Source organism: Falco cherrug, unplaced genomic scaffold (genome assembly GCF_023634085.1).
Source record: "Falco cherrug isolate bFalChe1 unplaced genomic scaffold, bFalChe1.pri scaffold_221, whole genome shotgun sequence".
Classification (NCBI taxonomy): Eukaryota; Metazoa; Chordata; class Aves; order Falconiformes; family Falconidae; genus Falco; species Falco cherrug.
In genome coordinates, this window is record NW_026599397.1 from 34,549 (window position 1) to 60,521 (window position 25,973).

A 25,973-nucleotide genomic window follows, 5' to 3' on the forward strand; every position below is an offset into this window, starting at 1 on the left:
TTATTTTTTCCTATTTGTTTTATTTTTAATTTTATTTTAATGGGTTTTTCGTTTCATTGACTTTCAATTGCATTTATTTCATTGATTTCCTTTCATTTATTGCTTGTTCTATTTTTGTATTTTTCATTTAATTTTAACTGGCTTTTAATTTCATTGACTTTTGATTTCACTTATTTCCTTATTTCCTTTTATCTATTTTTTTTCCTATTTATTTTGTTTTTCATCTATTTTAATGGGCTTTTAATTTAATTGACTTTGAATTTCATTTTTTCCTTGTATTCATTTTTACTTCTCTTTAATTTATTTTTAAATTATAATTTAATTTGAATTTGGCTTTTAATTTCATTCGTGTCATTCCTTTCTCTTTTTTTTTTTTTTTTTTTTTTTTTTCATTTTTAGGCATTTATTTAATGAACTTTATTCCATGCTTACCCTTGGGGTTTGCGTCTTGAAATTAATTTTATTTCTTTTAACTTGTTTCTGTCCTGAGCTGTAATTTCTTTCCATGCGTTTATTTCATTTATTTTTGTGCGTTTCTCCGAGTTCCGTGTCATTTATTTAATTTAATTATTTAATTTCATTAATTTAATTATTTTATTTCCCCCGTTTAATCCTCCGTTCGTTTTTTTTTTTTTTTTCCCCCCGTCTCTTTCGGCTATTTTTCTGCATTTATTTCACTTTTTTTCATTTATTCATTTTTTTTCTTTACTACGTAAACTGTCATTTGCTTTATTTCGTCTCTTTCGTCTCATTTTTATTCGTTTATTTCATTTATTTTTTGTGTATTTTTATCGTTCCTCGGTTCTCTCCGTAATTAATTGTTTTCACGTTTTTTCAGTTCCATTTTCTCCTCCTTTTCCTTTCTTTCTGTGCGGTTTTTTCTGTTTCTTGTCTTTTATTACGTATTTACGTATTTTTTCTTTCTTTATATATTTCTTCCTTTTATTTCCTTTCATTCCCTTTATTTTTGCCTTTAACTCTCCTTTTATTCTTCTTTATTTTCCTTTATTCTCTTTTACTTTTTTATTCGCCTTGATTTTCAATTGTTTTCCTTTACCCTCCCTTTATTTTCCTTTATTATCATTTATTATCGTTTATTTGTCCTACTGTTTTCCTTTATTTTCCTTTATTCTCCTTTATTTCTCTTTATTTTCTTTATTCTCCTACACATTGCCTTTATTTCCAATTATTTTCCTTTATTATCATTTACTATCATTATTTTTCCCACCATCTTCCTTTGTTCCCCCTTTGTTTTATTTTTAATTTTTTCCTTTATTTTCCTTTCCTTTATTATCATTTATCATTTCTTTTCCTACTCTTTTCCTTTATTTTCCTTTTTTCTCCTTTATTCTCCCTGATTTTCTTTCTATTTTCTTTTTCATTCTCCTTTATTTTCAATAATTTTCTTTATTATCCTTTATTTCCTTAATTTCATTTTTTTTTTTATTCTCCATTATTTTCAATTTTTTCCCTTCCTTATCCTTTATTACCATTTATTTTCCTAGTTTTTTTTCCTTTCTTTAGTTTATTTCCTTAATTTCAGTTTATTTCCCCTCCCTGGGGCGCGTGGCTCTGCCCCTCCCCCTCTCACACACCCCCACCCCCCCCCCCAAAAAAAAAAAAAAAAAAAGGATTTAACGATTTTTGCCGGTTTTACAAACTTTACGCTTTTTTCAGGTAACATCAAGAAAAGGAATTTTAATAAATAAAAGAAAAACAGTTCAATCAAGTGGGCGCGTCTTCTTGGCCGAAGAGAAGATAAATCGTAAAAAAATAATTAGAAAAAAAATTAAAAATTGCTAATTTCAAGAAATGAATACATCTCATATGAAATGATAAAAACCAATATACTTAAGTGTAGCGACTGAAAATAATAATAGTAAAAAATAGACCATTAATAAAATAAGGTAGTTTTAAGAGTTATTATTTTTATATTAATATTAACTGCAATTAATAAATAATAATTGCGATAAAAGCAGCCCTACTTCTGCCAATAGTAAGAATAATAACGAAAATAAAGTATCGCTGCTGAGGATATTGCAAATTAATTAAAGTCTCCCTGGTAATAGTCATCATTACAAAAGAGATAAATTCCTGCTAAAATTAATAATTTGAGTAGAGTAGACTTATTTCCCGCTACCCCACTAATAAAAGAATAAAGTAGAATAATGATGGCAGTAACAGTAATGGAAAATCGTAATCATGATAATGATATTAATGATATTGATAATAATAGCAATAATAATATTAATGGAAATAATAAGAGTGATAATGATACTAATACTATAGCCAATAACGTTGATAATAATAATAATAATATTGATGGTAACAACAGTAATAGTAATAATAATTATTATAATAATGATGACGACATTAATCCTAATACCGATAATATTGATAAGAATATTTAATAATAGTAATAATAATGAAAATAATAACAACAACAACAACGTGGATGTATTTCTGCTAATAACCGCTAGCAACAAAAAATTTCGGTCAAATTATTTCTGCTAGTAATTAAAAAAATACGAGGCAGCGTGTGTTATCGCCAGCATATATAACATAATTAAAAAGTAGGAAAGGAAAGAATAAACAAAAATAATAACGGTAATAATGACAATAATAACATTAATAGAACATGATACCAGAAATAGAAATAACAGAATAAGAGCAATAGTAACGGTAACAATGACAACAATAACATTAATAGTTATGAATATATTATATATATAATACATTATGAAAAAAATAATAAAATGCATCAGTAAAAGTATAAATAGAAATAATAACAACACTAATAATAACATCAATGAAATATAGTACTTTAAAAAATAAAATAAAGTATGAAATAATAATAATAAAAAGAGTAGTAGCGGTAGTAATAACGATGATAATAATAATGATGATAATAATTATAGTAATACTAGTAATAATAACAGTAATAATAATAATAACAGCAGCAGCGGCAGCACTCATGTCAGCGCAGGCAGGGCAGGTGTTTCCCGCCGCCAGCCGCTCCGACCGACGGGGTTTTCCTGCCGCCAGCTAAAAATACCCGTTACTAGGCCCGAAACCCCAAAAATGGCCTTTTTCCCCCTGTTTCGGTCGCCGCTCTCCTTCCCCGGCCTTGGCCTTGCAGCTGCTGCTCTCGGCACCTGCACTTGGGGGATTTAATTCTCTTCTCGCCTAATTAGGGCTGAAAACTGTGTCTGTAATTAAGCACGTGGCGGCTTAAAACCAAACGGAATTCCCCGCGCCCACAATTGCGGCCGATAATTCAGGTGATTAGGCCTCTTGATTAAATTTATTTCCTATCCCCACTAAATGAGGGCTAATAATTAGGCCTTGTTGGGGCTGGTAATTAAATTCACCCCCAGCCACCTAAATTATGGCTAATAATTAGGCCTGTTGGGGCTTGTAATTAAATTCACCCCCAGGCCACACCCTAAATGAGGGCGAATAACTAGGCCTGTTGGGGCTGATAATTAATTTCACAAACACCCACCCCCCCAGCCACCCTAATGAGGGCTAATAATTAGGCCTGTTAGGGATATGTAATTAAATTCACTCCAGGCCACCCTAAATGAGGGCTAATAATGAGGCCTGATGGACTTGTAATTAAATTCACTCCCAGGCCACCCTAAATGAGGGCTAATAATTAGGCCTGTTGGGGCTTGTAATAAATTCACCCCCAGGCCTCCTTAAATGAGCACTAATATTTAGGCCTGTTAGGGATTGTAATTAATTTCACAAACACCCACCCCCCCAGCCACCCTAAATGAGGGCTAATAATTAGGCCTGTTAGGGATATGTAATTAAATTCACTCCCAGGCCACCCTAAATGAGGGCTAATAATTAGGCTGTTGGGGCTGATAATTAATTTCACACACACCCCAAGCCATGCTAAATGAGGGCGAATAATTAGGCCTGTTGGGCTGATAATTAATTTCACACACCCCCAGCCATGCTAAATGAGGGCTAATAATTAGGCCTGTTTGGGGCTGATAATTAAAATCACCCCAGGCCACCCTAAATGAGGGCTAAAATTAGGCCTGTTGGGGCTTGTAATTAAATCCACAAACACCCACTCCCCCAGCCACCCTAAATGAGGGCTAATAATTAGGCCTGTTGGGGCTGATAATCAATTTCACACACCCCCAGCCATGCTAAATGAGGGCTAATAATTAGGCCTGTTGGGGCTGATAATTAAATTCACCCCCAGGCCACCCTAAATGAGGGCTAATAATTCGGCCTGTTGGGACTGTAATTAATTTCACACAGACACACACCCCAGTCACCATAAATTATGGCTAATAATTACTCCTGTTAGCGCCTGTAATTAAATTCACTTCCAGGCCACCCTAAATTATGGCTAATAATTAGGCCTGTTAGTGCCTGTAATTAAATTCACATCCAGGCCACCCTAAATGAGGGCTAATAATTAGGGCCTGTTGGGGCCTGGTAATTAAATTCACCCCCAGCCAACCTAAATGAGGGCTAATAATTAGACTTGTTGGGGCTGATAATTAATTTCACAAACACCACCCCCCCCAGCCACCCTAAATGAGGGCTAAATAATTAGGCCTGTTAGGGATATGTAATTAATTTCACACACACACCCCAGCCACCCTAAATGAGGGCGAATAATTAGGCCTGTTGGGGCTGATAATTAATTTCACAAACACCCACCCCCCCAGCCATGCTAAATGAGGGCGAATAATTAGGCCTGTTGGGGCTTGTAATTAAATTCACTCCCAGGCCACCCTAAATGAGGGCTAATAATTAGGCCTGTTGGGGCTGATAATTAATTTCACAAACACCCACCCCCCCCAGCCACCCTAAATGAGGGCTAATAATTAGGCCTGTTGGGACTTGTAATTAAATTCATCCCCTAGGCCACCCTAAATGAGTACTAATAATTAGGCCTGTTGGGGCTGGTAATTAAATTCACCCCCAGGCCACCCTAAATGAGGGCTAATAATTAGGCCTGTTGGGACTTGTAATTAATTTCACACACACACACACACACCACCCAAGCCACCCTAAATGAGGGCTAATAATTAGGCCTGTTGGGACTTGTAATTAAATCACCCCCAGGCCACCCTAAATGAGGGCTAATAATTAGGCCTGTTTGGGGCTGATAATTAATTTCACAAACACCCACCCCCCCAGCCACCCTAAATGAGGGCTAATAATTAGGCCTGTTAGGATATGTAATTAAATTCACTCCCAGGCCACCCTAAATGAGGGCTAATAATTAGGCCTGTTGGGGCTGATAATTAATTTCACACACCCCCAGCCATGCTAAATGAGGGCGAATAATTAGGCCTGTTGGGGCTGATAATTAAAATCACCCCCAGGCCACCCTAAATGAGGGCTAATAATTAGGCCTGTTGGGGCCTGATACTTAATTTCACACACCCCCAGCCACGCTAAATGAGGGCTAATAATTAGGCCTGTTGGGGCTGATAATTAAATTCACCCCCAGGCCACCCTAAATGAGAGCTAATAATTAGGCCTGTTGGGACTGTAATTAATTTCACACAGACACACACCCCCAGTCACCATAAATTATGGCTAATAATTACTCCTGTTAGCGCCTGTATTAAATTCACTTCCAGGCCACCCTAAATTATGGCTAATAATTAGGCCTGTTAGTGCCTGTAATTAAATTCACTTCCAGGCCACCTTAAATGAGGGCTAATAATTAGGCCTGTTGGGGCTGGTAATTAATTCACCCCCAGCCACCCTAAATGAGGGCTAATAATTAGGCTTGTTGGGCTGATAATTAATTTCACAAACACCCACCCCCCCAGCCACCCTAAATGAGGGCTAAATAATTAGGCCTGTTAGGGATATGTAATTAATTTCACACACACACCCCAGCCACCCTAAATGAGGGCGAATAATTAGTCCTGTTGGGGCTGGTGATTAATTTCACAAACACCCACCCCCCAAGCCACCTAAATGAGGGCTAATAATTAGGCCTGTTGGGGCTTGTAATTAAATTCACCCCCAGCCACCCTAAATGAGGGCTAATAATTAGGCCTGTTTGGGATATGTAATATAATTCACTCCCAGGCCACCCTAAATGAGGGCTAATAATTAGGCCTGTTAGGGATATGTAATTAAATTCACTCCCAGGCCACCCTAAATGAAGGTTAGTAATTAGGCCTGTTGGGGCTGATAATTAATTTCACAAACACCCACCCCCCCAGCCACCCTAAATGAGGGCTAATAATTAGGCCTGTTGAGGCTCATAATTAAATTCGCCCCCAGGCCACCCTAAATGAGGGCTAATAATTAGGCCTGTTGGGGCTCATAATTAATTTCACACACCCCCAGCCACGCTAAATGAGGGCTAATAATTAGGCCTGTTGGGATTGTAATTAATTTCACACAGACACACACCCCCAGTTCCCCATAAATTATGGCTAATAATTAGTCCTGTTAGCGCCTGTAATTAAATTCACTTCCAGGCCACCCTAAATTATGGCTAATAATTAGGCCTGTTGGGGCTGGTAATTAAATTCACCCCCAGCCACCCTAAACGAGGGCTAATAATTAAGGCTTGTTGGGGCTTGTAATTAAATCCACAAACACCCACTCCCCCAGCCACCCTAAATGAGGGCTACTAATTAGGCCTGTTAGGGATATGTAATTAATTTCACACACACACCCCAGCCACCCTAAATGAGGGCGAATAATTAGGCCTGTTGGGGCTGATAATTAATTTCACAAACACCCACCCCCCCAGCCATGCTAAATGAGGGCGAATAATTAGGCCTGTTGGGGCTTGTAATTAAATTCACTCCCAGGCCACCCTAAATGAGGGCTAATAATTAGGCCTGTTGGGGCTGATAATTAATTTCACAAACACCCACCCCCCCAGCCACCCTAAATGAGGGCTAATAATTAGGCCTGTTGGGACTTGTAATTAAATTCATCCCCTAGGCCACCCTAAATGAGTACTAATAATTAGGCCTGTTGGGGCTGGTAATTAAATTCACCCCCAGGCCACCCTAAATGAGGGCTAATAATTAGGCCTGTTGGGGCTGATACTTAATTTCACACACCCCCAGCCACGCTAAATGAAAGCTAATAATTAGTCCTGTTAGCGCCTGTAATTAAATTCACACAGACGCACACCCCCAGTCACCCTAAATTATGGCTAATAATTAGGCCTGTTAGCGCTTGTAATTAAATTCACTTCCAGGCCACCATAAATTATGGCTAATAATTAGGCCTGTTGGGGCTGGTAATTAAATTCACCCCCAGGCCTCCCTAAATGAGGGCTAATAATTAGGCCTGTTGGGGCTGATAATTAATTTCACAAACACCCACCCCCCCAGCCACCCTAAACGAGGGCTAATAATTAGGCCTGTTGGGGATTGCCACCCTAAATTAATCAGCCCCAACAGGCCTAATTATTAGCCATAATTTAGGGTGGCCTGGGAGTGAAACCGGGTGAGATCTGGTGCAAAACCCTTGATATTTGGGGCAAATGGACGAGGTTTGGGGCAAGTGGATGAAGTTTGGGGCAGAACCGGTGGGAGCTTGCGGCAAACGGTCGGGAATTGGCACGATGACGGTTGAGGTTAGCGGTAAAGGGTCGAGGCCTGGTGGAAACGGTCAAGGCTTGGGCAAAACCGGATGAGGTTTGGCGGGAATGGTCAAGGGTCCTGGAAAACGGTGGAGGTCCGGGGCCAGTGGTCGAGGTTTGGTGGAAATGGTCAAGGTTCGGGGCAACTGGTGGAGCTGTGGGGCCAGTGGCCAAGGTTTTGTTGGACTGGGTCAAGGTTGGGTGGAGAATGCCAAGCTTTGGGGCCAAACTAGATGTGGTCCAGAGGAAATGGCCGAGGTTTGGGGCCGGCGGTTGAGGCTTGGACGCAATGGCCAAGGACTGGTGGAGACGGTCACGGCTCACGGGAAACAGTTGGCGTTTGGGGCCAGTGGCCGAGGTTTGGGGCAACGGTTGAGGTCGGTGGCCATGGCCAAGGTTTGGTGGATCAGGCCCAGCTTTGCGGCCAGCGGTCGAGGTTGGGGCCAAGAGGCGGCGCCTTGGCCCGAGGGTCGGGGCCGGGTGCAGGAGGTTGGGGCAGGTTCGGGGACGCAGCGTAGGGGGGTCGGGGCTCCGCGCCGCCGTCACGGCCAGCGCCACCACGAGCATCTTTGGTGCAGCAGTAGGTGGCCGTGTCGTCGTCCCTGAGGCTGCTCATCTGCAGCGTGACCGTGCTCTGGCCGCTGTCCCTGGAGATGGTGAAGCGCCCCTTGACCGACGGCGCGTACTCGGTGCTGCCACCACTGCTACTAATCCTCGCGACGAACTCGAGCCCCTTCCCGGGCGCCTGCCGCACCCAGAACATTCCGTGGCTGCTGAAGGTGACACCTGAGCCCTCACCGGGGTCTGGGCTTGGTGGAATGTTCTGGGTGAGGGCCTGCAGCTCGTCTGCAAGGGCTCCGGCTTCGCCTTCGGCAGCGTCGGCATGAACTGGGTGCGGCAGGCGCCCGGGAAGGGGCTCGAGTTCGTCGCGAGTATTTGGAATGATGGTGGCACCAGGTACGCGCCGTCGGTCAAGGGGCGCTTCACCATCTCCAGGGACAGCGGCCAGAGCACGGTCACGCTGCAGATGAGCAGCCTCAGGGACGACGACACGGCCACCTACTACTGCGCCAAAGAAGGTGGTGCTGGTGGTGGCTGGGGCACGTTGGTTCCAAAGGAACGAGTTTTGGGGCAAAAACCCGGACCCTTGGGCGAAGCCTGGAGCTGTGGGACACAACCAGTTGGGACCTGGGGCAGAGGTGGAGGCTGGGCGCAACGAGTCACCGTCTGGGGCCAGAGCGAGTGAGGTTTTGGGCAGGAATGGGTGAGGCTGGATGGGGACGTGTGAGACGTGGTGCGCGTGGTCACGTTTGGGGTAAACTGCTGAGGTTTGGGGCTGGTGGTCAACGGTTGGTGGAAATGGTCAAGGCTTGGTGGAGAAGGTGAAGCTTTGGGGCAACTAGTTGAGTTGCGGGCCCAATGGCCAAGGTTTGGGGACAATGGCCAAGGTTTGGGGCATGTGGCCAAAGTTTGGTGGAGGTCTGACCCGCTCCCCGGGCGCGGAGACGGGGGTGGTGGGGGTGGGGGAGGGGCGGGCGCCACGCCGGGAGCGGGAGACTCAACCCTGCCCTTCTTCCTTCCCCAGGGCTGCGGGCGGCCGTGCAGCTGGTGGAGTCCGGGGGGGGTCTCCAGACCCCCGGGGGGTCCCTGCGCCTCGTCTGCAAGGGCTCCGGCTTCGCCTTCGGCAGCTTCGGCATGGAGTGGGTGCGGCAGGCGCCCGGGAAGGGGCTCGAGCTCATCGCGAGTATCAACAAGGATGGTGGCACCATCAGGTACGCGCCGTCGGTCAAGGGGCGCTTCACCATCTCCAGGGACAACGGCCAGAGCACGGTCACGCTGCAGATGAGCAGCCTCAGGGACGACGACACGGCCACCTACTACTGCGCCAGAGGCGCTGACGATGATGCTGATGGTATCGTCCCGCCGGACCCCAGCCCGGGCCCCCCAGTTTGGTACCCCCAGGTCCTTGGCCCAACCTCAGCTGTTGGCCCCAAAGCTTGGCCTGATCCACCAAACCTTGGTCATGTCCAACCAACCCTTTGACTTTGATCCAAAAACTCAACCAGTTGTCCCAAACCTTGACCATTTCCACCCAACCGCATCTGGTTGTGCCCCAAAGCTTGGCCTTCTCCACCAAACCCTGACCACGTCCACCAAACATTGACCGTTGGTCCCAAAACTCAACCATTTGCCGTGAAACTTGACCATTTCCACCCAAGCTCATCTGATTCTGACCCAAACCTTGACCTTCTCCACCAAGCCTTGACCATTTCCACCAACCATTGACCACCAGCCCCAAACCTCAGCAGTTTACCCCAAACGTGACCACACGCACCACGTCTCACACGTCCCCATCCAGCCTCACCCATTCCTGCCCCAAACCTCACTCGCTCTGGCCCCAGACGGTGACTCGTTGCGCCCAGCCTCCACCTCTGCCCCAGGTCCCAACTGGTTGTGTCCCACAGCTCCAGGCTTCGCCCAAGGGTCCGGGTTTTTGCCCCAAAACTCGTTCCTTTGGAACCAACGTGCCCCAGCCACCACCAGCACCACCTTCTTTGGCGCAGTAGTAGGTGGCCGTGTCGTCGTCCCTGAGGCTGCTCATCTGCAGCGTGACCGTGCTCTGGCCGTTGTCCCTGGAGATGGTGAAGCGCCCCTTGACCGACGGTGCGTACCTGGTGCCACCATCGCTGTAAATACTCGCGACGAACTCGAGCCCCTTCCCGGGCGCCTGCCGCACCCATCCCATGGCGACGCTGCCGAAGGCGAAGCCGGAGCCCTTGCAGACGAGCTGCAGGCCCTCACCCAGAACATTCCACCAAGCCCAGACCCCGGTGAGGGCTCAGGTGTCACCTTCAGCAGCCACGGAATGTTCTGGGTGCGGCAGGCGCCCGGGAAGGGGCTCGAGTACGTCGCGAGTATCACCGACAGTGGTGGTTGGAGCGGCTACGCGCCGTCGGTCAAGGGGCGCTTCACCGTCTCCAGGGACAGCGGCCAGAGCACGGTCACGCTGCAGATGAGCAGCCTCAGGGACGGCGACACGGCCACCTACTGCTGCGCCAAACGTGATGGTGGTGGTGGTTGGGGCACGTTGGCCGCAAATCAACGAGTTTTGGGGCAAACACCCGGAGCCTTGGGCGAAGCCTGGGGACGTGGGACACAAGCAGTTAATTCGGCCCGTTGGGGCTGATAATTCACTCTCTGAGGCCTCACAGCTCCATTCACCTGCCGTCCTGCCTAAATGAGGGCTGATAATTAAGTCCTTTGGGCTCATAATTAGATTTATTCTCCATCCCTCCAGCACTGCAGGTAATAATCAGGCCCATGAGTGTTAATAACTAAGGGTGTTAGCACCAATAATTACATTTATTTCCCATGCCTCCAGCTTTATGGCAAATAATCAGGCCCATGAGCGTTAACGCTTAAGTATATTAGGGCTAATAATTAGGCCTGTTAGGGCTGATAATTAATTTCACACACACCCACCCCCCCAGCCACCCTAAATGAGGGCTAATAATTAGGCCTGTTTGGGATATGTAATTAAATTCACTCCCAGGCCACCCTAAATGAGGGCTAATAATTAGGCCTGTTAGGGATTGTAATTAAATTCATCCCCAGGCACCCTAAATGAGGGCTAATAATTAGGCCTGATGGGGCTGATAATTAATTTCACACACCCCCAGCCATGCTAAATGAGGGCGAATAATTAGGCCTGTTGGGGCTTGTAATTAAATTCACTCCCAGGCCACCCTAAATGAGGGCTAATAATTAGGCCTGTTGGGGCTGATAATTAATTTCACAAACACCCACCCCCCCAGCCACTCTAAATGAGGGCTAATAATTAGGCCTGTTGGGTCTGATAATTAATTTCACAAACACCCCACCCCCCCAGCCACCCTAAATGAGGGCTAATAATTAGGCCTGTTGGGACTTGTAATTAAATTCACCCCCTAGGCCACCCTAAACGAGGGCTAATAATTAGGCCTGTTGGGGCTGGTAATTAAATTCACCCCCAGCCACCCTAAATGAGGGCTAATAATTAGGCCTGTTGGGGCTGATAATTAATTTCACACACACACACACCACACACCCAGCCACCCTAAATGAGGGCTAATAATTAGGCCTGTTGGGACTTGTAATTAAATTCACCCCCAGGCCACCCTAAATGAGGGCTAATAATTAGGCCTGTTTGGGGCTGATAATTAAATTCACAAACACCCACCCCCCCAGCCACCCTAAATGAGGGCTAATAATTAGGCCTGTTAGGGATATGTAATTAATTCACTCCCAGGCCACCCTAAATGAGGGCTAATAATGAGGCCTGTTGGGACTTGTAATTAAATTCACTCCCAGGCCACCCTAAATGAGCGCTAATATTTAGGCCTGTTAGGGATTGTAATTAATTTCACAAACACCCACCCCCCCAGCCACCCTAAATGAGGGCTAATAATTAGGCCTGTTAGGGATATGTAATTAAAATCACACCCAGGCCACCCTAAATGAGGGCTAATAATTAGGCCTGTTGGGGCTGATACTTAATTTCACACACCCCCAGCCACGCTAAATGAGGGCTAATAATTAGGCCTGTTGGGATTGTAATTAATTTCACACAGACGCACACCCCCAGTCACCATAAATTATGGCTAATAATTAGGCCTGTTAGCGCCTGTAATTAAATTCACCCCAGGCCACCATAAATTATGGCTAATAATTAGGCCTCTAGGGGCTGGTAATTAAATTCAACCCCCAGCCACCCTAAACGAGGGCTAATAATTAGGCTTGTTGGGGCTTGTAATTAATTTCACAAACGCCCACTCCCCCAGCCACCCTAAATGAGGGCTACTAATTAGGCCTGTTAGGGATATGTAATTAATTTCACACACACACCCCAGCCACCCTAAATGAGGGCGAATAATTAGGCCTGTTGGTATTGTAATTAATTTCAAACAGACACACACCACAGTCACCATAAAATATGGCTAATAATTAGGCCTGTTAGTGCCTGTAATTAAATTCACCCCCAGGCCACCCTAAATGAGGGCTAATAATTAGGCCTGTTGGGGCTGGTAATTAAATTCACCCCCAGCCACCCTAAATGAGGGCTAATAATTAGGCCTGTTGGGGCTGATAATTAATTTCACAAACACCCACTCCCCCAGCCACCCTAAATTATGGCTAATAATTAGGCCTGTTGGGGCTGATAATTAATTTCACACACACCCACCCCCCCCAGCCACCCTAAATGAGGGCTAATAATTAGGCCTGTTGGGGATTGCCACCCTAAATTAATCAGCCCCAACAGGCCTAATTATTAGCCATAATTTAGGGTGGCCTGGGAGTGAAACCGGGTGAGATCTGGTGCAAAACCCTTGATATTTGGGGCAAATGGACGAGGTTTGGGGCAAGTGGATGAAGTTTGGGGCAAAACCGGTGGAGGCTTGCGGCAAACGGTCGGGAATTGGCACGATGACGGTTGAGGTTAGCGGGTAAAGGGTCGAGGCCTGGTGGAAACGGTCAAGGCTTGGGCAAAACCGGATGAGGTTTGGCGGGAATGGTCAAGGGTCCTGGAAAACGGTGGAGGTCCGAGGCCAGTGGCCGAGGTCGGGGGCCAGTGGTCGAGGTTTGGGGCAACGGTTGAGGTCGGTGGCCATGGCCAAGGTTTGGTGGATCAGGCCCAGCTTTGCGGCCAGCGGTCGAGGTTGGGGCCAAGAGGCGGCGCCTTGGCCCGAGGGTCGGGGCCGGGTGCAGGAGGTTGGGGCAGGTTCGGGGACGCAGCGTAGGGGGGTCGGGGCTCCGCGCCGCCGTCACGGCCAGCGCCACCATCAGCATATTTGGCGCAGTAGTAGGTGGCCGTGTCGTCGTCCCTGAGGCTGCTCATCTGCAGCGTGACCGTGCTCTGGCCGCTGTCCCTGGAGATGGTGAAGCGCCCCTTGACCGACGGCGCGTACCAGGTGCTGCCACCATTGCTAATACTGGCGACCCACTCGAGCCCCTTCCCGGGCGCCTGCCGCACCCAGTTAATGGCGAAGCTGCCGAAGGCGAAGCCGGAGCCCTTGCAGACGAGGCGCAGGGACCCCCCGGGGGTCTGGAGACCCCCCCCGGACTCCACCAGCTGCACGGCCGCCCGCAGCCCTGGGGAAGGAAGAAGGGCAGGGTTGAGTCTCCCGCTCCCGGCGTGGCGCCCGCCCCTCCCCCACCCCCACCACCCCCGTCTCCGCGCCCGGGGAGCGGGTCAGGGCGTCCTACCTGGGAGGGCAGCCAGGAGGAGGAGGAGGGTGGTGGGACGGCGGTGGTGACGCGGGGTGTGCAGACATGGAGCCCGGACCCTGCTCAGGCCTCCAGCGTCACCGTCGGCAGCGACGGAATGTTCTGGGTGCGGCAGGCGCCCGGGAAGGGGCTCGAGTTCGTCGCGAGTATTAGCAATGGTGGTGGCACCGAGTACGCGCCGTCGGTCAAGGGGCGCTTCACCATCTCCAGGGACAGCGGCCAGAGCACGGTCACGCTGCAGATGAGCAGCCTCAGGGACGACGACACGGCCACCTACTGCTGCGCCAAAGATGCTCGTGGTGGCGCTGGCCGTGACGGCGGCGCGGAGCCCCGACCCCCCTACGCTGCGTCCCCGAACCTGCCCCAACCTCCTGCACCCGGCCCCGACCCTCGGGCCAAGGCGCCGCCTCTTGGCCCCAACCTCGACCGCTGGCCGCAAAGCTGGGCCTGATCCACCAAACCTTGGCCATGGCCACCGACCTCAACCGTTGCCCCAAACCTCGGCCACTGGCCCCAAACGCCAACTGTTTCCCGTGAGCCGTGACCGTCTCCACCAGCCCTTGGCCATTGCGTCCAAGCCTCAACCGCCGGCCCCAAACCTCGGCCATTTCCTCTGGACCACATCTAGTTTGGCCCCAAAGCTTGGCATTCTCCACCCAACCTTGACCCAGTCCAACAAAACCTTGGCCACTGGTCCCACAGCTCCACCAGTTGCCCCGAACCTTGACCATTTCCACCAAACCTCGACCATTTCCACCAAACCTCGACCACTGGCCTCGGACCTCCACCGTTTTCCAGGACCCTTGACCATTCCCCGCCAAACCTCATCCGGTTTTGCCCAAGCCTTGACCGTTTCCACCAGGCCTCGACCCTTTTACCGCTAACCTCAACCGTCATCGTGCCAATTCCCGACCGTTTGCCGCAAGCCTCCACCGGTTTTGCCCCAAACTTCATCCACTTGCCCCAAACCTCGTCCATTTGCCCCAAATATCAAGGGTTTTGCACCAGATCTCACCCGGTTTCACTCCCAGGCCACCGTAATTATGGCTAATAATTAGGCCTGTTGGGGCTGATTAATTTAGGGTGGCAATCCCCAACAGGCCTAATTATTAGCCCTCGTTTAGGGTGGCTGGGGGGGTGGGTGTTTGTGAAATTAATTATCAGCCCCAACAGGCCTAATTATTAGCACTCATTTAAGGAGGCCTGGGGGTGAATTTAATTACCAGCCCCAACAGGCCTAATTATTAGCCATAATTTATGGTGGCCTGGAAGTGAATTTAATTACAGGCGCTAACAGGACTAATTATTAGCCATAATTTATGGTGACTGGGGGTGTGCGTCTGTGTGAAATTAATTACAATCCCAACAGGCCTAATTATTAGCCCTCATTTAGCGTGGCTGGGCGTTTGTGAATTTAATTACCAGCCCCAACAGGCCTAATTATTAGCCATAATTTATGGTGGCCTGGAAGTGAATTTAATTACAGGCGCTAACAGGCCTAATTATTAGCCATAATTTATGGTGACTGGGGGTGTGCGTCTGTGTGAAATTAATTACAATCCCAACAGGCCTAATTATTAGCCCTCATTTAGCGTGGCTGGGGGTGTGTGAAATTAAGTATCAGCCCCAACAGGCCTAATTATTAGCCCTCATTTAGGGTGGCCTGGGGGTGATTTTAATTATCAGCCCCAACAGGCCTAATTATTAGCCCTCATTTAGCATGGCTGGGGGTGTGTGAAATTAATTATCAGCCCCAACAGGCCTAATTATTAGCCCTCATTTAGGGTGGCCTGGGAGTGAATTTAATTACATATCCCTAACAGGCCTAATTATTAGCCCTCATTTAGGGTGGCCTGGGAGTGAATTTAATTACAAGCCCCAACAGGCCTAATTATTAGCCCTCATTTAGGGTGGCTGGGGGGGTGGGTGTTTGTGAAATTAATTACAATCCCTAACAGGCCTAATTATTAGCCCTCATTTAGGGTGGCCTGGGAGTGAATTTAATTACAAGTCCCAACAGGCCTCATTATTAGCCCTCATTTAGGGTGGCCTGGGAGTGAATTTAATTACATATCCCTAACAGGCCTAATTATTAGCCCTCATTTAGGGTGGCTGGGGGGGTGGGTGTTTGTGAAATTAATTATCAGCCCCAACAGGCCTAATTATTAGCCCTCATTTAGGGTGGCCTGGGGGTGAATTTAATTACAAGTCCCAACAGGCCTAATTATTAGCCCTCATTTAGGGTGGCTGGGGGGGTGGGTGTTTGTGAAATTAATTATCAGACCCAACAGGCCTAATTATTAGCCCTCATTTAGGGTGGCCTGGGGGTGAATTTAATTACAAGTCCCAACAGGCCTAATTATTAGCCCTCATTTAGGGTGGCTGGGTGTGTGTGTGTGTGTGTGTGAAATTAATTATCAGCCCCAACAGGCCTAATTATTAGCCCTCATTTAGGGTGGCTGGGGGTGAATTTAATTACCAGCCCCAACAGGCCTAATTATTAGTACTCATTTAGGGTGGCCTAGGGGGTGAATTTAATTACAAGTCCCAACAGGCCTAATTATTAGCCCTCATTTAGGGTGGCTGGGGGGGTGGGTGTTTGTGAAATTAATTATCAGACCCAACAGGCCTAATTATTAGCCCTCATTTAGGGTGGCTGGGGGGGTGGGTGTTTGTGAAATTAATTATCAGCCCCAACAGGCCTAATTATTAGCCCTCATTTAGGGTGGCCTGGGGGTGAATTTAATTACAAGCCCCAACAGGCCTAATTATTCGCCCTCATTTAGCATGGCTGGGGGTGTGTGAAATTAATTATCAGCCCCATCAGGCCTAATTATTAGCCCTCATTTAGGGTGGCCTGGGAGTGAATTTAATTACATATCCCAAACAGGCCTAATTATTAGCCCTCATTTAGGGTGCCTGGGGATGAATTTAATTACAATCCCTAACAGGCCTAATTATTAGCCCTCATTTAGGGCTGCCTGGGAGTGAATTTAATTACATATCCCTAACAGGCCTAATTATTAGCCCTCATTTAGGGTGGCTGGGGGGGTGGGTGTTTGTGAAATTAATTACAAGTCCCAACAGGCCTAATGATTAGCCCTCATTTAGGGTGGCTGGGGGTGAATTTAATTACCAGCCCCAACAGGCCTAATTATTCGCCCTCATTTAGCATGGCTGGGGGTGTGTGTGAAATTAATTATCAGCCCCATCAGGCCTAATTATTAGCCCTCATTTAGGGTGGCCTGGGAGTGAATTTAATTACATATCCCAAACAGGCCTAATTATTAGCCCTCATTTAGGTGCCTGGGGATGAATTTAATTACAATCCCTAACAGGCCTAATTATTAGCCCTCATTTAGGGCTGCCTGGGAGTGAATTTAATACATATCCCTAATAGGCCTAATTATTAGCCCTCATTTAGGGTGGCTGGGGGGGGTGGGTGTTTGTGAATTTAATTACCAGCCCCAACAGGCCTAATTATTAGCCCTCATTTAGCGTGGCTGGGGGTGTGTGAAATTAATTATGAGCCGCAACAGGCCTAATTATTAGCCCTCATTTAGGGTGGCCTGGGGGCGAATTTAATTATGAGCCTCAACAGGCCTAATTATTAGCCCTCATTTAGGGTGGCCTGGGAGTGAATTTAATTACATATCCCTAATAGGCCTAATTATTAGCCCTAATATACTTAAGCGTTAACGCTCATGGGCCTGATTATTTGCCATAAAAGCTGGAGGCATGGGAAATAAATGTAATTATTGGTGCTAACACCCTTAGTTATTAACACTCATGGGCCTGATTATTACCTGCAGTGCTGGAGGGATGGAGAATAAATCTAATTATGAGCCCAAAGGACTTAATTATCAGCCCTCATTTAGGCAGGACGGCAGGTGATTGGAGCTGTGAGGCCTCAGAGAGTGAATTATCAGCCCCAACGGGCCGAATTAACTGCTTGTGTCCCACGTCCCCAGGCTTCGCCCAAGGCTCCGGGTGTTTGCCCCAAAACTCGTTGATTTGCGGCCAACGTGCCCCAGCCACCAGCAGCACCATCACGTTTGGCGCAGCAGTAGGTGGCCGTGTCGCCGTCCCTGAGGCTGCTCATCTGCAGCGTGACCGTGCTCTGGCCGGCTGTCCCTGGAGATGGTTGAAGCGCCCCTTGACCGACGGCGCGTAGCCGCTCCAACCACCACTGTCGGTGATACTCGCGACGTACTCGAGCCCCTTCCCGGGCGCCTGCCCGCACCCAGAACATTCCGTGGCTGCTGAAGGTGACACCTGAGCCCTCACCGGGGTCTGGGCTTGGTGGAATGTTCTGGGTGAGGGCCTGCAGCTCGTCTGCAAGGGCTCCGGCTTCGCCTTCGGCAGCGTCGGCATGAACTGGGTGCGGCAGGCGCCCGGGAAGGGGCTCGAGTTCGTCGCGAGGATTAGCAGCGATGGTGGCTACACCGACTGACGCGCCGTCGGTCAAGGGGCGCTTCACCATCTCCAGGGGACAGCGGCCAGAGCACGGTCACGCTGCAGATGAGCAGCCTCAGGGACGACGACACGGCCACCTACTACTGCGCCAAAGAAGGTGGTGCTGGTGGTGGTTGGGGCACGTTGGTTCCAAATAAACGAGTTTTGGGGCAAAAAACCTGGACCCTTGGGCGAAGCCTGGGGACGTGGGACACAACCAGTTGGGACCTGGGGCCGAGGGTGGAGGCTGGGCGCAACGAGTCACCGTCTGGGGCCAGAGCGAGTGAGGTTTGGGGCAGGAATGGGTGAGGCTGGATGGGGACGTGTGAGACGTGGTGCGCGTGGTCACGTTTGGGGTAAACTGCTGAGGTTTGGGGCTGGTGGTCAGTGGTTGGTGGAAATGGTCAAGGCTTGGTGGAGAAGGTCAAGGTTTGGGTCAAAATCAGATGAGCTTGGGTGGAAATGGTCAAGTTTCACGGCAAATGGTTGAGTTTTGGGACCAACGGTCAATGTTTGGTGGACGTGGTCAGGGTTTGGTGGAGAAGGCCAAGCTTTGGGGCACAACCAGGTGCGGTTGGGTGGAAATGGTCAAGGTTCGGGACAACTGGTTGAGTTTTTGGACCAAAGACGAAGGATTGGTTGGACACGACCAAGGTTTGGGGCCCACGGTTGAGGTTGGGCCAAGGACCTGGGGGTACCAAACTGGGGGGCCGGGCTGGGGTCCGGCGGGACGATACCATCAGCATCATCGTCAGCGCCTCTGGCGCAGTAGTAGGTGGCCAGTGTCGTCGTCCCAGAGGCTGCTCATCTGCAGCGTGACCGTGCTCTGGCCGTTGTCCCTGGAGATGGTGAAGCGCCCCTTGACCGACGGCGCGTAGTCGGTGCTGCCACCATTGCTGATACCCGCGACCCACTCGAGCCCCTTCCCGGGCGCCTGCCGCACCCAGAACATGCCGAAGCTGCCGAAGTCGAAGCCGGAGCCCTTGCAGACGATGCGCAGGGACCCCCCGGGGGTCTGGAGACCCCCCCCGGACTCCACCAGCTGCACGGCCCGCCCGCAGCCCTGGGGAAGGAAGAAGGGCAGGGTTGAGTCTCCCGCTCCCGGCGTGGCGCCCGCCCCTCCCCCACCCCCACCACCCCCGTCTCCGCGCCCGGGGAGCGGGTCAGGGCGTCCTACCTGGGAGGGCGGCCAGGAGGAGGAGGAGGGTGGTGGGACGGCGGTGGTGACGCGGCGTGTGCAGACATGGAGCCCGGACCCTGCTCAGGCCTCCAGCGTCACCATCGGCAGCGACGGAATGTTCTGGGTGCGGCAGGCGCCCGGGAAGGGGCTCGAGCTCGTCGCGGGTATCAACAGCGATGGTGGCACCACCGAGTACGCGCCGTCGGTCAAGGGGCGCTTCACCATCTCCAGGGACAGCGGCCAGAGCACGGTCACGCTGCAGATGAGCAGCCTCAGGGACGGCGACACGGCCACCTACTGCTGCGCCAAAGATGCTCGTGGTGGCGCTGGCCGTGACGGCGGCGCGGAGCCCCGACCCCCCTACGCTGCGTCCCCGAACCTGCCCCAACCTCCTGCAACCCGCCCCGACCCTCGGGCCAAGGCGCCGCCTCTTGGCCCCAACCTCGACCGCTGGCCGCAAAGCTGGGCCTGATCCACCAAACCTTGGCCATGGCCACCGACCTCAACCGTTGCCCCAAACCTCGACCACTGGCCCCCGACCTCGGCCACTGGCCTCGGACCTCCACCGTTTTCCAGGACCCTTGACCATTCCCGCCAAACCTCATCCGGTTTTGCCCAAGCCTTGACCGTTTCCACCAGGCCTCGACCCTTTACCGCTAACCTCAACCGTCATCGTGCCAATTCCCGACCGTTTGCCGCAAGCTCCCACCGGTTCTGCCCCAAACTTCATCCACTTGCCCCAAACCTCGTCCATTTGCCCCAAATATCAAGGGTTTTGCACCAGATCTCACCCGGTTTCACTCCCAGGCCACCCTAAATTATGGCTAATAATTAGGCCTGTTGGGGCTGATTAATTTAGGGTGGCAATCCCCAACAGGCCTAATTATTAGCCCTCGTTTAGGGTGGCTGGGGGGGTGGGTGTTTGTGAAATTAATTACCAGCCCCAACAGGCCTAATTATTAGCCATAATTTAGGGAGGCTGGGGGTGAATTTAATTACAGGCGCTAACAGGCCTAATTATTAGCCATAATTTAGGGTGGCCTGGAAGTGAATTTAATTACAGGCACTAACAGGACTAATTATTAGCCATAAGTTATGGTGACTGGGGGTGTGCGTCTGTGTGAAATTAATTACAATCCCAACAGGCCTAATTATTAGCCCTCATTTAGGGTGCCCTGGGAGTGAATTTAATTACAATCCCAACAGGCCTAATTATTCGCCCTCATTTAGGGTGGCTGGGGTGTGTGTGTGAAATTAATTACATATCCCTAACAGGCCTAATTATTAGCCCTCATTTAGGGTGGCTGGGGGTGTGTGAAATTAATTATCAGCCCCAACAGGCCTAATTATTCGCCCTCATTTAGGGTGGCTGGGGGTGTGTGAAATTAATTATCAGCCCCAACAGGCCTAATTATTAGCCCTCATTTAGGGTGGCTGGGGGTGAATTTAATTACAATCCCCAACAGGCCTAATTATTAGCCCTCATTTAGGGTGGCTGGGGGTGAATTTAATTACAATCCCCAACAGGCCTAATTATTCGCCCTCATTTAGGGTGGCTGGGGTGTGTGTGTGAAATTAATTACATATCCCTAACAGGCCTAATTATTAGCCCTCATTTAGGGTGGCTGGGGGAGTGGGTGTTTGTGAAATTAATTACAAGCCCCAACAAGCCTAATTATTAGCCCTCGTTTAGGGTGGCTGGCGGTGAATTTAATTACCAGCCCCAACAGGCCTAATTATTAGGCATAATTTAGGGTGGCCTGGAAGTGAATTTAATTACAGGCGCTAACAGGCCTAATTATTAGCCATAATTTATGGGGACTGGGGGTGTGCGTCTGTGTGAAATTAATTACAATCCCAACAGGCCTAATTATTAGCCCTCATTTAGCGTGGCTGGGGGTGTGTGAAATTAAGTATCAGCCCCAACAGGCCTAATTATTAGCCCTCATTTAGGGTGGCCTGGGAGTGAATTTAATTACAAGCCCCAACAGGCCTAATTATTCGCCCTCATTTAGGGTGGCCTGGGGGTGATTTTAATTATCAGCCCCAACAGGCCTAATTATTCGCCCTCATTTAGCATGGCTGGGGGTGTGTGAAATTAATTATCAGCCCCATCAGGCCTAATTATTAGCCCTCATTTAGGGTGGCCTGGGAGTGAATTTAATTACATATCCCAAACAGGCCTAATTATTAGCCCTCATTTAGGGTGCCTGGGGATGAATTTAATTACAATCCCTAACAGGCCTAATTATTAGCCCTCATTTAGGGTGGCCTGGGAGTGAATTTAATTACATATCCCTAATAGGCCTAATTATTAGCCCTCATTTAGGGTGGCTGGGGGTGAATTTAATTATCAGCCCCAACAGGCCTAATTATTAGCCCTCATTTAGCGTGGCTGGGGGTATGTGAAATTAATTATGAGCCCCAACAGGCCTAATTATTAGCCCTCATTTAGGGTGGCTGGGGGTGAATTTAATTATCAGCCCCAACAGGCCTAATTATTAGCCCTCATTTAGCGTGGCTGGGGGTATGTGAAATTAATTATGAGCCCCAACAGCCCTAATTATTAGCCCTCATTTAGGGTGGCTGGGGGTGAATTTAATTATGAGCCCCAACAGGCCTAATTATTAGCCCTCATTTAGCGTGGCTGGGGGGGTGGGTGTTTGTGAAATTAATTATCAGCCCCAACAGGCCTAATTATTAGCCCTCATTTAGCATGGCTGGGTGTGTGTGAAATTAATTATCAGCCCCATCAGGCCTAATTACTAACCTTCATTTAGGGTGGCCTGGGAGTGAATTTAATTACATATCCCAAACAGGCCTAATTATTAGCCCTCATTTAGGGTGGCTGGGGGTGAATTTAATTACAAGCCCCAACAGGCCTAATTATTAGCCCTCATTTAGGGTGGCTGGGGGGTGGGTGTTTGTGAAATTAATTATCAGCCCCAACAGGCCTAATTATTAGCCCTCATTTAGGGTGGCTGGGGGGTGGGTGTTTGTGAAATTAATTATCAGCCCCAACAGGCCTAATTATTAGCCCTAATATACTTAAGCGTTAACGCTCATGGGCCTGATTATTTGCCATAAAGCTGGAGGCATGGGAAATAAATGTAATTATTGGTGCTAACACCCTTAGTTATTAACACTCATGGGCCTGATTATTACCTGCAGTGCTGGAGGGATGGAGAATAAATCTAATTATGAGCCCAAAGGACTTAATTATCAGCCCTCATTTAGGCAGGACGGCAGGTGAATGGAGCTGTGAGGCCTCAGAGAGTGAATTATCAGCCCCAACGGGCCGAATTAACTGCTTGTGTCCCACGTCCCCAGGCTTCGCCCAAGGCTCCGGGTGTTTGCCCCAAAACTCGTTGATTTGCGGCCGACGTGCCCCAACCACCAGCAGCACCATCACGTTTGGCGCAGCAGTAGGTGGCCGTGTCGCCGTCCCTGAGGCTGCTCATCTGCAGCGTGACCGTGCTCTGGCCGCTGTCCCTGGAGATGGTGAAGCGCCCCTTGACCGACGGCGCGTAGCCGCTCCAACCACCACTGTCGGTGATACTCGCGACGTACTCGAGCCCCTTCCCGGGCGCCTGCCGCACCCAGAACATTCCGTGGCTGCTGAAGGTGACACCTGAGCCCTCACCGGGGTCTGGGCTTGGTGGAATGTTCTGGGTGAGGGCCTGCAGCTCGTCTGCAAGGGCTCCGGCTTCGCCTTCGGCAGCGTCGGCATGGGATGGGTGCGGCAGGCGCCCGGGAAGGGGCTCGAGTTCGTCGCGAGTATTTGGAATGATGGCGGCACCAGGTACGCGCCGTCGGTCAAGGGGCGCTTCACCATCTCCAGGGACAACGGCCAGAGCACGGTCACGCTGCAGATGAGCAGCCTCAGGGACGGCGACACGGCCACCTACTACTGCGCCAAAGAAGGTGGTGCTGGTGGTGGCTGGGGCACGTTGGTTCCAAAGGAACGAGTTTTGGGGCAAAAACCCGGACCCTTGGGCGAAGCCTGGAGCTGTGGGACACAACCAGTTGGGACCTGGGGCAGAGGTGGAGGCTGGGCGCAACGAGTCACCGTCTGGGGCCAGAGCGAGTGAGGTTTGGGGCAGGAATGGGTGAGGCTGGATGGGGACGTGTGAGACGTGGTGCGCGTGGTCACGTTTGGGGTAAACTGCTGAGGTTTGGGGCTGGTGGTCAATGGTTGGTGGAAATGGTCAAGGTTTGGTGGAGAAGGTCAAGGTTTGGGTCAAAATCAGATGAGCTTGGGTGGAAATGGTCAAGTTTCACGGCAAATGGTTGAGTTTTGGGACCAACGGTCAATGTTTGGTGGACGTGGTCAGGGTTTGGTGGAGAAGGCCAAGCTTTGGGGCACAACCAGGTGCGGTTGGGTGGAAATGGTCAAGGTTCGGGACAACTGGTTGAGTTTTTGGACCAAAGTTGAAGGGTTGGTGGACATGACCAAGGTTTGGTGGATCAGGCCAAGCTTTGGGGCCCACGGTTGAGGTTGGGCCAAGGACCTGGGGGTACCAAACTGGGGGGCCCGGGCTGGGGTCCGGCGGGACGATACCATCAGCATCATCGTCAGCGCCTCTGGCGCAGCAGTAGGTGGCCGTGTCGTCGTCCCAGAGGCTGCTCATCTGCAGCGTGACCGTGCTCTGGCCGTTGTCCCTGGAGATGGTGAAGCGCCCCTTGACCGACGGCGCGTAGTAGGTGTGGCGACCATTGCTAATACTCGCGACGTACTCGAGCCCCTTCCCGGGCGCCTGCCGCACCCAGAACATGGTGACGCTGCCGAAGGCGAAGCCGGAGCCCTTGCAGACGAGGCGCAGGGACCCCCCGGGGTTCTGGAGACCCCCCCCCGGACTCCACCAGCTGCACGGCCGCCCGCAGCCCTGGGGAAGGAAGAAGGGCAGGGTTGAGTCTCCCGCTCCCGGCGTGGCGCCCGCCCCTCCCCCACTCCCACCACCCCCGTCTCCGCGCCCGGGGAGCGGGTCAGGGCGTCCTACCTGGGAGGGCGGCCAGGAGGAGGAGGAGGGTGGTGGGACGGCGGTGGTGACGCGGGGTGTGCAGACATGGAGCCCGGACCCTGCTCAGGCCTCCAGCGTCACCGTCGGCAGCGACGGAATGTTCTGGGTGCGGCAGGCGCCCGGGAAGGGGCTCGAGCTCGTCGCGAGGATTAGTAGCAGTGGTGGCAGCACCGAGTACGCGCCGTCGGTCAAGGGGCGCTTCACCATCTCCAGGGACAGCGGCCAGAGCACGGTCACGCTGCAGATGAGCAGCCTCAGGGACGACGACACGGCCACCTACTACTGCGCCAAAAGTGCTTATGGTGGTGGTGGCCGTGACGGCGGCGCGGAGCCCCGACCCCCCTACGCTGCGTCCCCGAACCTGCCCCAACCTCCTGCACCCGGCCCCGACCCTCGGGCCAAGGCGCCGCCTCTTGGCCCCAACCTCGACCGCTGGCCGCAAAGCTGGGCCTGATCCACCAAACCTTGGCCATGGCCACCGACCTCAACCGTTGCCCCAAACCTCGGCCACTGGCCCCAAACCTCGGCCACTGGCCTCGGACCTCCACCGTTTTCCAGGACCCTTGACCATTCCCGCCAAACCTCATCCGGTTTTGCCCAAGCCTTGACCGTTTCCACCAGGCCTCGACCCTTTACCGCTAACCTCAACCGTCATCGTGCCAATTCCCGACCGTTTGCCGCAAGCTCCCACCGGTTCTGCCCCAAACTTCATCCACTTGCCCCAAACCTCGTCCATTTGCCCCAAATATCAAGGGTTTTGCACCAGATCTCACCCGGTTTCACTCCCAGGCCACCCTAAACGAGGGCTAATAATTAGGCCTGTTGGGGCTGATTAATTTAGGGTGGCAATCCCCAACAGGCCTAATTATTAGCCCTCGTTTAGGGTGGCTGGGGGGGTGGGTGTTTGTGAAATTAATTATCAGCCCCAACAGGCCTAATTATTAGCCCTCATTTAGGGTGGCTGGGGGGGTGGGTGTGTGTGAAATTAATTATCAGCCCCAACAGGCCTAATTATTAGCCCTCATTTAGGGAGGCCTGGGGGTGAATTTAATTACCAGCCCCAACAGGCCTAATTATTAGCCATAATTTAGGGTGGCTGGGGGTGAATTTAATTACCAGCCCCTAGAGGCCTAATTATTAGCCATAATTTATGGTGGCCTGGGGGTGAATTTAATTACAGGCGCTAACAGGCCTAATTATTAGCCATAATTTATGGTGACTGGGGGTGTGCGTCTGTGTGAAATTAATTACAATCCCAACAGGCCTAATTATTAGCCCTCATTTAGCGTGGCTGGGGGTGTGTGAAATTAAGTATCGGCCCCAACAGGCCTAATTATTAGCCCTCATTTAGGGTGGCCTGGGGGTGATTTTAATTATCAGCCCCAACAGGCCTAATTATTCACCCTCATTTAGCATGGCTGGGGGTGTGTGAAATTAATTATCAGCCCCA

At 50.3% G+C, this 25,973-nt stretch overlaps 1 protein-coding gene and 2 gene segments (V, D, J or C); 2 read left to right on the forward strand and 1 right to left on the reverse strand.

The window, feature by feature from the left end:
* The first annotated feature begins 9,022 nt into the window (after positions 1–9,022).
* LOC129735050 (Ig heavy chain V region 914-like) lies at positions 9,023–9,646 on the forward strand. The segment is given in 2 exon segments: positions 9,023–9,051; positions 9,154–9,646. Coding segments are annotated over 2 exon segments (522 nt in total).
* A 10,345-nt stretch (positions 9,647–19,991) lies between these two features.
* Positions 19,992–23,839, forward strand: LOC129735051 (immunoglobulin heavy variable 3-20-like). The segment is given in 2 exon segments: positions 19,992–20,069; positions 23,180–23,839. Coding segments are annotated over 2 exon segments (514 nt in total).
* LOC129735052 (uncharacterized) lies at positions 23,813–25,259 on the reverse strand. The gene is given in 4 exon segments (XM_055700425.1): positions 23,813–24,355; positions 24,357–24,388; positions 24,503–24,967; positions 25,160–25,259. Coding segments are annotated over 4 exon segments (1,140 nt in total).
* Between the last annotated feature and the right edge of the window lie 714 nt (positions 25,260–25,973).